Here is a 12,792-nt window from a genome sequence, read left to right on the forward strand (position 1 = left end):
CACACACACACGTATTAGGGATGCACTGATACATCAACTGAACATCGGTGTCGACTGATATTTGCTTCATTAATTACATCGGCCAAAAAAGATGACATGATCGATGGCAGTTGACGATGTCTGTGCTGAAGAGAGACCCTTCCCTCTCTGTCTTTTTTGGGTTACAATTGATGGAAGGAAATGCCGCAAATGCATTTTCCTAATCAGCAGAAACAAGCTGTCAGTTGTGTGGTGGAACTCCACAGTCTCGGAAAAAGATTAACAATATGCAGTTTGCAATACATAAGCCAGCCATACCTCTAGAGGCAGCACTGTAAGAAAGATTTGAGGGAACACATCAAATCTCATAGTGGACCAACACAGACCACTGAAGAAAGTTCAAACCACCGCCGGTAAGACTCAAGGTGCTTTTATAGTACTGTGGGACGCAGTGACCTACACACATAGCCTCCGCTGTAATGAGCCATGTATACTTATAAATTCACCCGTCTGTCTCGCTTTGTAAAAACACAATCTAAACAGTAGTGCCTGCCAAAGCAAAATAAATAACTGTGATTTTTTATTTATTAATAACATATTTTATTTTTCCAGTGTTTTTACATTTACACTTCGTATATTTTTATTGCGCAATGCAGGTACTGAAAAAAAAATCTTCTCATTGTTCTATATCAGGCTAAAACTGTTAAAATTATTTTGTTGAGCAATGTAATACTGACAACTTAATTGAAAAGTAGCTGACCGTCATGTGAAATAAAGGTTACATTAAATGTCAATGTCAAGGTTACATGAAATGTGTAAATAACAAGGAATATAAAATACTCGTATTATGTACATAAAACATGAAGAAAGAGTAACTTAGTCACTCTCCACTAGCAGATATCACAGTTTCCAAATAGATAGTGGTCAAAGAGATCAGAGTTACTGTATTCTGAAGAACACTTGAAGTTCTGGGATACTCCTAGGCTGTCCTAGCATGGTTAAGATCCATCAACGGATTTCAATGATGTTCATGTGAGAGAACTCTAAAAGCCTCTCTCTGAGTGAATTGTGTTGAATTTTGGGGTGTGTTTTGGATATTGTATGAAGTGAGTACTTTTGGGTTTCCACTCTAGGCCATACAAAAATGTTCCTTCCGTCAACTGTTGGTCCTAATTCTTTCTTCAAAGTTCATAGGATTCCTTCTGATGACTTCTTTGTGCAGACCTTGTCTGAACATCAGTGATGTAGGTTGGCATGGTGCACCATCAATCTTGAATCAGCTAAATGTTATGACTTCTACAGTTCCTGTTGCCGGACTTGTCCTAATGACATGGAAAGTACAATACACAAACTGTAATATACAAAAGAATCATAACACCAGAGGCAGCACATCATTAACTAACTGCTAAATGTGATTAATTGGATGCTACCCGGGTTAGTGAGCCCAATCAAAACTGTGAACAGTCACAGAGAGGTGTTGGAATTTTGGGAAACCAACCTGCACTGCACTGACATCTGACATTTAGTCTAGACAGTAAAAACATTTAGACGATCCAGAAGCTATCCAAAAGGTGTTGAAAAAAGGCAACTGGACTTGTAGAGTTTCTTAATCTGGACAACTAAGAACCTTCTCAGACACATCCAGAAGTTAGCTCCCACAGTGTATTTTTCAAAATATCAGAGGGTCTCTTTGAATGTGAGACTGTGGGGACATTGTGAGGTTCTTCACTGGTTACATTGACAGGTAACACCATCTGTCTGCAATCAAGAAGCCATCCCACTGTGAAACAAGCTTTTCCAAACTTAACCAAAACCTTCAAGGACAATTTACTATTGTGTCAAAAGATGTAGCAGACGAAAAACCTTTAAAATAAAGACATTCCCACTGCCACTATATGGCACTTCACTTGTTCACTTTGGCAGCTGTGGATCAATAGGTAGAGTGGGTTGTCCGCGAACTGAAGGGTTGCTCACAACTGGCACTGGTGTGTTTATGGCTCGGGGGGGCTATGGCTCAGTAGGTAGAGTGGGTTCAACTCCCCGAGTATGCCATATGCCGAAGTGTCCTTGAGCAAGACACTGAACCTCCAGTTGCTCCCAGTGCAACTGGCATTGGTGTGTGAATGTGTGTGTGCTTGTGTGAGCGAATGGGTGGATGTGTCTCTGACTGTAAAAGTGCTTTGAGTACCTTTGAGTAGGTAGAAAAGCGCTATATAAGAGCAAGACCATTTACCATTTACCATTTATTTGTGTGTGCTTGTGTGAGCGAATGGGTGGATGTGTCTCTGACTGTAAAAGCACTGTGAATGCCTTTGAGTAGGTAGAAAAGCACTATATAAAAGCAAGACCATTTAATGCAGTGAATTATGACAGTCAATGTTATCCTCAGTTTGAAGACTGAAATATGTCTGTTTTGTTTTTGTTTTTTGTTTTGTTTTTTGCAGGGAGAACGACATAGTTAGCTTGGTAACATTTTAGCACACTTCCAATAATAACACAGCACTTCCAATAAAGAGTGTATGCTGTCTTTCAATGTAATTGCAATGACATTGCTTCATATCATCATTCATCTATCAATAAAGTGCACATCACACCTCTTACATGTACAAAGTGCACAACCCTTCTCTGATATAACCAACATACAAGCAGGTAAAAAGCATAATCCAGACCAGGCAAAGTGTAAGGCTTTGCAGAATAAATCAGTCTCCCAGCTAATATGCAGCTCTACTCCTCACTGTATGACTTCTACCCCGATCCATCAAAACAGCTCATTTACAAACATGGCAAAACACACAAGCACAGAATGAAGCAATGCTATTCCCGGGAGAAATGATCTCCTAAAACCATTACAGAGTACAACACAGAAGGAGTAGATATGGGGAGGATTATGGCAAAACCCTCTCATACACACTTTACATCCTATTTTGCTCACAACATTTTCTTTATGATGAACATGTGTGTATGTGTGTTTGTGTATAAAAAACACATGTTTAATGGGAGTGTGTCAACTTCATAAGCAAAGCACATTGTACATGTAAATTATAGTATGTGGAACATGGTTGATATCTGTTGAAACTCAGTAACGGAAACATTTCAGGATGTTTCAGGACATTCTGATGAGATGTTAACATAAAATTAAACATACAGTCTTGAACTAGCTATGACTTCCTTCCACCATCAAAAGAGATGCTTGGTTAATTAGTGATTCTAAATTGGCCGTAGGCATGAGTGTGAATGGTTGTCTGTCTCTTGTCTTACCCCTGTGATGGACTAGGGACTTGTCCAGGGTGTACCCCACCTCTCGCCCAATGACAGCTGGGTTAGGTCTCTTATTCCAATGAAACCATTCATTCTGGCTTGTCCATACATGACACTGATGGTGATTTTTATTTTATTTATTTTTTTGCCCAACAGGTCACAGGCGACCTGCATGTTTCACTGTCATTTCACTACAACCTCTAGACATCAACTTCATTTATGGTACTAAAGAGGAGCAATTTCTGTCAAATTACATATTTCCGGTAGTTCTTGGAGTTCTTTTGGACCTGGTGACATTGTGCACTGCATTACACAAATTGTTACTTCGAGTACAGCATCATCATTGTGTCCTTCAAAAGTATCTTTACCGATGGTTGAGCCAGAGAACCTGAAATAGACTTATGGAACGAACTATGGAGCATGGAACCCAGGGGGTTGAGCTTCATCGTTCGAGCCACATATGATGTGTTGCCTTCTCCCACAAACCTGCAGCTGTGGCTTGACAAATACCCATCCTGCCCCCTGTGCACAATCCCAGCAACACTCAAACACATCATGGTGGGTTGTGGAACCAGCCTCGCTCAAGGCGACATTGAAGATCGAGCCCCTCAAACTCTGATCTGGGCCCACTGAACGCGGCCAGGGAATGGCAGATGCGAGTTGACCTAGATCAGAGGCTCATTTCCCCCCGGATATCACAACAACTACTATGCAACCAGACCTCATTCTCTGGTCTAACTCCTTCCAGCTTGCCTACATCATTGAGCTGACGGTTCCCTAGGAGGATGCCATCAAAGAGGCCTAAGAGGAGTACTGCAGTACTCCAGCTTAGCAGCTGAGGCAGAGAACAGAGGCTGGAAGATTAAGGTGCGCCCAGTGGAGGTGGGATGTAGGGGCTTTGATGCCAGCTCAACGGCAAAGCTCCTTAGGGAAGTCAGGAGTCAGGGGACAGGCTCACAGACAGGCCATCAAGAGCTGTCCAACACTGCTAAGAGGAATCGCAGTTGGCTGTGGACAAAGAGGAGTGACACGATCTGGGCTACTAAGACAAACAGCTAACCGACAGACATACACCCAGCCTTGATCAACCTGTGGTGGGCCTGCCTCAGTGGAGGGTGTCTTGTGATAAATGGCCAAAACACCCTGTGATGCTGTGTTACACAACTGACGATGTGTCCCAGAGGTAAAGCCCATAAGCCATCTCAGTGGTTAACATAATTGTTGTTTCTGTGATGCAAATAAAGGATAGAAATATTCTTTTCTATTTTTGCTTTGTGACAGTGCTCTTTCAAGGTGCTAAAGAAAAGCAACTTGACGACTAAATTGTTGATGACACTGCTAGTTTTAACACGGAAATCACAGTGGATCTGCAAACTATGCTTAACTGTATGGACATTTTTACATACTACATACAGTTCTTCTTACTGTATACTCCTAGTTATTCACAGTGCTGTATACACTGGCCAGGGATAACATTATGACCACTGACGGGAGAAGTGAATAATACTGACCATCCTATGACAATGAAATGTGATGACTCCTGGTGTCATCTTAGGGTATGTTGCGGGAGTTACTTTGTTTGTCTCTCTTCAGTCAAAATCAATTAATCAAAAAACCTTTATTGTCACTAGTACAAGTAATTTAGCCATCAATCAACCCATCAGAAATTAGCCATCAACTCGTCCATACATATACAAAACATACATACACTTTGACAAAACGGGGGGGTGGGGGGAGGGGGCAGTACAGGAAGACAGGGATGGAAAGGAGAGATGCAGAGTGATGGGAGAGAAGGGGAGGAGACAAAAGAACAACCCCCATACTATGCTCCTCGAAGGGAGAGGGGTACGTGAGCAGGGTAGGGGTAGAGGTAAAACCCAGTGCAACCAAGCAACCATCGATTCCTGCAGCCACCAGGCGCCAGTCGTGGACCCGTTTGTCACACTGGGGTCTTGGGGCGAGTAGACACATTCTTTTACACGACTACTTTGTTTGTCCATTCTGGTCTCCAAAATGATCCACTGTCCTTTGCAAAGCCAAAAGCTTCTACATGATGTTACCCATATTGGGATTCATTTTCAAGTTCAAGTTCTGAATCGACCCAGTCTGAGCGCAGTTCAATTATCCCAGGCAGCTTTGTGGGGCTTTTGATAGCTGTCTCCGTTGTTTGATTTCCTCGATAAACCAGGGCAATGCCTAATCCAATCAGCAAAAGACCTGAAATCATAGTTCCGAATAGATGTCTTCAATGTCCTCCACGGAAAGAGCTGCCAGACACATGACCCGCTACCTCTCCCACACGTCCATTGTGTAGCCAGCTGTGAATGTTCCGGCAGGACAGTCCGGCTCCCCCGAACCCAGGCTTCTTGTCAAAAAAATTGTGTCAATTGCGTTGAGAGACCAGTTTATCAATTCCATGATTTAGTTGGATAGTTGGATTCATCTCACAGCGTCGGCTCTGGAACCCAAATCCTGGACTCTCTTCTTTGTAGGTATTGCTCCGGGTGAGAGGCGGAGGACCGTGGTTGGCTTTTTGCTTACCCCAAGACTCTCTGCCTGAATGTTTGGGTTCTCCCGGGTGGATGAAAGGATTGCTTCCCTGTGCCTTTCGGGTTGGGGAACGGGTCCTGACTGTTGTTTGCGCTTATGCCCTTAACAGCAGTTCAGAGTACCCACCCTTTTTGGAGGCCCTAGTTCGGACGCTGGACTGCGTCCCTACTGGGGACAATGGATCATCTGACCTGCGATCTGTGACCTGGTTACTCGGATAAAGAGAGGAGCAGAGCTGTCAACTGATCACCACCTGGTGGTGAGCTGGATCAGATGGTAGGGGAAGATGCATGCAGACCTGGTAGGCCCAAATGAACATTGAGGGTCTGCTGGGAATGCCTGGCAGAAGAACCTGTCAAGATGGTCTTCAGCTCACTCCACCGACAGAGCTTCAACTGCGGTCCAGGGGCAGGTGGTGGACATTGAGTCCGAATGGGCCATGTTCCACTTTGCCATTGTTGAGGCAGCTGTTGTGAGTTGCAGCCGCAAGGTTGTGACATGCTGGTGGACACCAGAGGTGAGGGGAGCTACCAAGCTGAAGAAGGAAGCCTACAAGACATGGTTGGTCTGTGGGTCTCTGGAAGCATACCGGGTCCAGGGCAGTCGCTGAGGCAAAAACTCAGGCGTGGGAGGAGCTCGGTGAAGAAGAATATCGGTCGGCTCTGAAAAGGTTCTGGCAAACCGTCCGGCGCCTCAGGGACGGTAGGCAACAACTCGCCCACACCATGTTCAGTGGGGCCGGGAAGCTGCTGATGTCATTTGGGGCTGTTGTCCAGCTGTGGAAGGAATACTTTGAGGAGCTCCTCAATCCCACAAACACATATTCCACAGTGGAAACACAGGTGGTCAGCCAAGGAAACTAATTTCCCTTCGAAATCAAAAGATGTCCAGCAGTGTTTTCAGCTCAGAACTGGCAGAAACCAGTGGGACCCAGGTACACCCATCTACTGTCCGGAGAAATCTGGCCACAAGTGGTCTTCATGGAAGAGTTGCAGTCAAAAATCCATACCTCTGACATGGAAACAAGGCCAAGCAACTCAACTACGCACCAAAACATAGGAACTGGAGTCCAGAAAAATGGCAGCAGGTGTTCAGGACTGATGAGTCAAGAGGACTGGAGAGCAGTACAATAATGAGTCTCTGCAGGCAACAGTAAAGCATGGTGGACGTTCCTTGCAAGTTTGGGGCTGCATTTCAGCAAATTAATTAGGTTATTTGGTCAGGATTAATGGTGTCCTCAATGCTGAGAAATACAGGGACATTCTTATGCAATACCATCAGGGAGGCGTATGATTGGCCCCGAATTTATTCAGCGGCATGATAATGACCCCAAACATGCAGTCAAGGTCATTAAGAACTACCAGCATGAACAAGAACAAGCAGTCCTGGATGTGAAGTGATGGCATGGCACTCAACATCATTGAGTGTGTCTGGGATTACATGAAGAGACATCTTATAGTTAGGGCTGGAGTTAACCATCCCTTAGTTACACTGCCATAGACCTAGACTGCAGGGGGACGATGCACTGAGGACATGTCCTCTCCTCTCTCTTCTGTGACTCTTGTCCTCCAATATCTTATAATTTCTTTTCTATTACTAACCACTCTGCCTCCCTCTTTCCCGTCCATCTTCTTGTGAGGGTCTCTGGCCTGGAGTGCTGTGTATCTGACCTGTGGAGTTCTAAGCTACATCTGCTGCCGTGGCCTCATCAACCAGCCCAGTCTTCATTGCCTGGAGTGCCGTGGAGCTCCATAAACTACATCTGCCCCAGTCTTCATGTCCTCTTCCAGTTGTCCAGTCCCACCAGATGAACAATTCACCAACCTGCCCATGATTCCTGTTATACTCACAAACTATCACATAAGATCATCAGCTATGTGTTATATCATTAGATTATATGTGTTTCCTTCAGCTTGATATATGTATCTATGACAGAAGTTTGTCTTTCTGTTTCTCTCTTCTTTTCTCTCCATCTTCTCTGTTTCTACCCGGCTGGCCTTCGGCAGATGGGTCCCTCCATATGAGCTGGGTTCTGCTCAAGGTTTCTTCCTGTTAAAAGGGAGTTTTTCCTTGCCACCGTCACCCTCAGGCTTGCTCTGGATGTTGCAGGCCAGTTTTTGTAAAGCGTATAAAGACAATTTGTATTGTTATTGCCGCTATATAAATAAAATTGAATTGAATTGAAACCAACGACCCTGTATGTTCATGTGTGTGTATACACGGGTATAGCGAGATGTGATTTGCTACAGCAGGGAACCGAGATTAAAAGGCACACTGAAATGCAGGCCAATATCCAAAAAGATATACAGATATTTCATGCATTGCATGAAATACTATTATTTATTTTGTAATACTGAATTAATATATTTCTTCTATAAAAAGTGTAAATTCATTGATTTCTTCAAATCCCTTAGACCAGATTAAATATGAACTGATATCTGCCCCGGTTAAACTGTGACAGTCCTGGGAATAAAATCTCCCAGCACAAAAAAGAATCTGCAGTGAGTGTGACGTAAATAAATCCTTTCTGATTAGCATAAACACAAGGATTAATTTCAAGAGGAAAAAATAAATAAATCCTCCCATAAGTCTAAGTGACATTGCTAAAGAAGGACAGGAGAGAGACGCTGTAAAACAAGATTGAGGTGATTTCTCCATTCACTGGTGGCATTAAATATGTTTTGCTTTATTTTTCTTAAGTCCTTCCTTTGAAAAAACTTTGAAGGTTGTACTTCCATTTGCCAGAGATCAATAATGGCCAGAGGTCAACAATTATATAGATATAATTTATAAACCAAGCAGCAAGATATGGAAAGATTTCATTACTATTGTGTCTCCAGGCAATCAGAGGTCATATTTCCTGTTGATTCCTTCTGGCAATAAATACACAGGTCATGGTAATTTAAAGTTATTGTGTCCTCTTATATCACAAGCATATCACAAGATACTTCAAGTAATAGAATGGAGAGAAAACATTATGTGGCAGCATCTCATTATGAGTATGATGATTTCAAAATATTAAAATTAAAATCATGAAAACTGCTCTGTTTATAACCACCTCCTGCTACTCATCTATTAAATAAGGTCTGTTTTCAAAGTTCAGATGAGATGAAGACAGAAACAAGAAAAGCCTACTGTGGGTGCCTTTTTGATTACTTTTTAATTTCCTTTTGCTTACTTTTGCCACATCAGTTTCTCTTCTTGTGCACTGGTTTCCCAAGCTGTTCAGCTAACCAAAGATCTTTTTCACTGACTTCCACTGAGTAAACATAGTGAATCACTAAATACACTTACAGTGGGGGAAATAAGTATTTGATCCCCTGCTGAATTTGTAAGTTTGCCCACTTCCATAGAAATGATCAGACTCTGGTTTTTATGGTTGTTTACTGGTTATGGGTATAGACAGAATATCAATCGAAAATGCATAAAAAACACACAATCTAAAAGTTATAAATTGTTATGTATTTTATTAAGGGAAATAAGTATTTGATCCCCAACAATTCACTTAGAATTCAGGCTCCTACAGATTGGCTGGTGCGCATGTGGCACACAGCTGTGCTCAGTCAACTAATTACCAATACTCCTGATCTTAACTCGTCATGTATATAAAGCACACCTGCTCTAAGAATCAGTTTCTTACATTCCAACTTCTACAGCACCATGGGCAAGACCAAAGAGCTGTCAAAAGATGTCAGGGACAAGATTGTAGACCTGCACAAGGCTGGTATAGGTTACAAAACCATCAGCAAAAGGCTTGGTGAGAAGGTGACAACTATTGGTGCCATTATTCGCAAGTGGAAGACCCATAAAAGGACCATCAACTGTCCTCGGTCTGGAGCTCCCCGCAAAATCTCGCCTCATGGAGTGAGGATGATGATGAGAAAGGTGAGGGAGCAGCCTAAAACAACACGGCAGGAGCTTGTTAATGATCTGGAAGCAGTTGGGACCTCCGTCACCAAGAAAACAGTTGGCAACACACTGCGCCGTTATGGATTGAACTCTTGCAGTGCCCGCAAGGTCCCCTGCTCAAGAAGGCACATGTACAGGCCCGCCTTAAGTTTGCCAGTGAACATCTAAATGACTCAGAGAAGGCTTGGGAGAAAGTGCTGTGGTCTGACGAAACCAAAGTTGAGCTATTTGGCATTAACTCGACCCGCCGTGTTTGGAGGATGAAAAAACGTGAGTATGACCCAAAGAACACCATACCCACGGTTAAGCATGTAGGTGGAAACATCATGTTTTGGGGCTGTTTTTCAGCAAAGGGTACAGGGCAACTTCACCGCATTATGGGGCCAATGAATGCAGCCATGTACTGTAACATCTTGGACAAAAACCTTCTTTCCTCAGCAAGAACACTGAAGATGCCTCGTGGGTGGGTTTTCCAACATGACAATGACCCAAAACATACTGCCAGGACAACAAAGGAGTGGCTCAAGAAGAAGCATATTAAGGTCATGGAGTGGCCTAGTCAGTCTCCAGACCTTAACCCGATCGAAAACCTGTGGAGGGAGCTGAAGCTCCGAGTTTCCAAGAGGCAGCCAAGAAACTTGAAGGATTTAGAGACTGTCTGTAAAGATGAATGGGCCAAAATCCCTACTGCGCTGTGTGCAAACCTGGTGACCAACTACAAGAAACATCTCATCGCTGTGCTTGCCTTTTGTGCTCTTTACAAAGTACTGACTTGTGTTGTGCTTGGGGATCAAATACTTATTTCCCTTAATAAAATACATAACAATTTATAACTTTTAGATTGTGTGTTTTTTATGCATTTTCGACTGATATTCTGTCTATACCCATAACCAGTAAACAACCATAAAAACCAGAGTCTGATCATTTCTATGGAAGTGGGCAAACTTACAAATTCAGCAGGGGATCAAATACTTATTTCCCCCACTGTATCAACGGCCTAGCACAGTCAAATAGCTGGCTGCTGAATTGGTGTAACTGAAACTGAAAAGTAGTAACATGTAAATGTAAAAGAAAAAAAAACACTTTTGCGCACAATTCTGTGGAAACACAAGGTAGAACAGAGTTTGTTCCATTGGAATTTCTGGTATTTCAGTCTCTCAAATATAATGTCAACAGTCTAAAACTTGATTTACAGTTATAGAGAACCAGACATTTGTACAGCTAGTTTACGAATCGTGTCTGGAGTTTAGCCAGCCTGAGAAAAAATGTTTGACTCCAACACAAACCCATGTCTTCATAGGGTTATGTGAGCACATGTGAACCAGTGAAAATGAATACATTCTAAGCCCAGAGGTCCTGCATTAAATCTTGGTTTCATAAAGGTTACGTTATTCATTTTGAAGGCTGTGGTTTGTAGAACCATTGAACTCTGTTGTTTCCATTATTTCTGACAACAACATATTAGTCAAAAGCTTCAGTGTTCAAATTAATTCAGTTTAACAACTATACAAATGTACAATGGTCATACAGTTGAATTACCATCTGCTGATCTTGATTCAGCATAAACTGAACAACACCTCATGAAGCTAAAACTTAATATAAGTTGTATGTATGTTTATTTTTACTAGTGTTTTGACAAGTAAGTGTATATGTGTCGTTGAGCACAGTTTCATGGAAAAGTATCCTATGTTCTCATTTGTTTCTAATGTTTAGGCATGGCCTAAATTTCACTGACTCACCAGCGGTGAAGTCCTTGCTGAGGTCAACAAAAGCATTAGAGTGAGGGTTGCGCATGTCAATGGGTGAGGTTAGTGCCTTCTGCCACACTTGATTCCTAAAGGAATGAAAATGCTGTTAGTGGGATGTTTCAAAGTTCCACATTGTTGAAAGTAACACAGTAAACTATAGGTGAGTAAAGAAACCATTGCATTACCTCTCAGTGAGATAGCAGACTTCAGTAAAAGGGGAGTTGGTGACTCCGAAAACATCTGGGATCATGTCTCCATTGAAACTGTGGAAAGATTTATTTCTGCATTTTTAGTGAATTCAAATATACACCCCTTATAACGTACCACTAGAGTTTGTGTGGTGGAGAGTATGTTATACATACATACACTCACTTGCCATTTAATAGATACACCTGTTCATTTGCATGTTAACAAAAATAGTTAGTCAGCCAATCACATGGCTGCAATTCAATGCATTTAGGCATGTAGAGGCCAAGACAACTCACCTAAGTTCAAACCGAGCATCAGAATGGGGAAGAAAGGGGATTTAAGTGACTTTGAACGTGGTATGGTTGTTGGTGCAAGATGGGCTGGTCTGATAATTTCAGAAACTGCTGATCTATTGATCCAAAAAACATTGAATAAGGTCAACTGGACCTGTAGGATTTCTTGAAGACGTTTCGCCACTCACCCAAGTAGCTTCTTCAGTTCTGTTAAACTAGTGGGAAGTTTTGGTTTAAATAGGAAAACTCTGTGGGAACACCCACCAGAACCTTGCTTGACCAGAAACTGGGGTCACTAATTTCCATAATGGCTGTTACTTACCTGTCCTTGAATGGGGGGAACTGTGTGCCTAGGCTACTTACCCTATGAATAGAGCTCTAATGAGGCTATTGTCAATGGGAGCCTGGAGGCTCAAGGTGTGAATGGTGTTGAAACTTCTTGGGGACAGAAGTCAAGACTGAATTATAAATAGATGGTAAATTAAATCTCAGTCCACCTCCTCTGTTTAGAGAAGTTTTTTCCACTTTGACATAGATGGCTTCCTTTACTCCTCTCTCAAACAATCTGTCCTCTCTGGCCAGGACTTTGATGTTGTTATCTTCAAAGGAGTGTCCTTTGTCCTTCAGGCAGAGATGGACTGCTGAGTCGTTCCCTGATGAGCTGGCTCTCCTGGGTTTTCCTATTTAAACCTCAATTTCCCACTAGTTTATCAGAACTGAAGAAGCTACTGAGTGGCGAAACGTCTTCAAGGAATCCTACAAGTCCAGCTGACCTCATTCAACACTTTTTGGATTACCATGACCTGGATGACTGAGAACCTTCACTAATATATTGCTGATCTTCTGGGATTTTCACACACAACCAT

The 12,792-nt window shown here is 42.5% G+C and overlaps 1 protein-coding gene across 2 annotated transcripts in view; it reads right to left on the minus strand.

Moving 5' to 3' along the window:
• itfg1 (integrin alpha FG-GAP repeat containing 1) overlaps positions 1–12,792 on the minus strand; it is a 176,947-nt gene that overhangs the window by 159,785 nt on the left and 4,370 nt on the right. For both annotated transcript variants that reach the window (XM_047580096.1, XM_047580095.1), the window contains exons 5-6: positions 11,630–11,707; positions 11,436–11,530 (exon numbers count right to left, since the gene is read on the minus strand). In XM_047580096.1, coding sequence (XP_047436052.1) covers positions 11,436–11,530; positions 11,630–11,707 — 173 coding nt within the window. The remainder of the gene's footprint in view (positions 1–11,435; positions 11,531–11,629; positions 11,708–12,792) is intronic.

The sequence above is a fragment of the Mugil cephalus genome, chromosome 3, assembly GCF_022458985.1.
Source record: "Mugil cephalus isolate CIBA_MC_2020 chromosome 3, CIBA_Mcephalus_1.1, whole genome shotgun sequence".
Classification (NCBI taxonomy): Eukaryota; Metazoa; Chordata; class Actinopteri; order Mugiliformes; family Mugilidae; genus Mugil; species Mugil cephalus.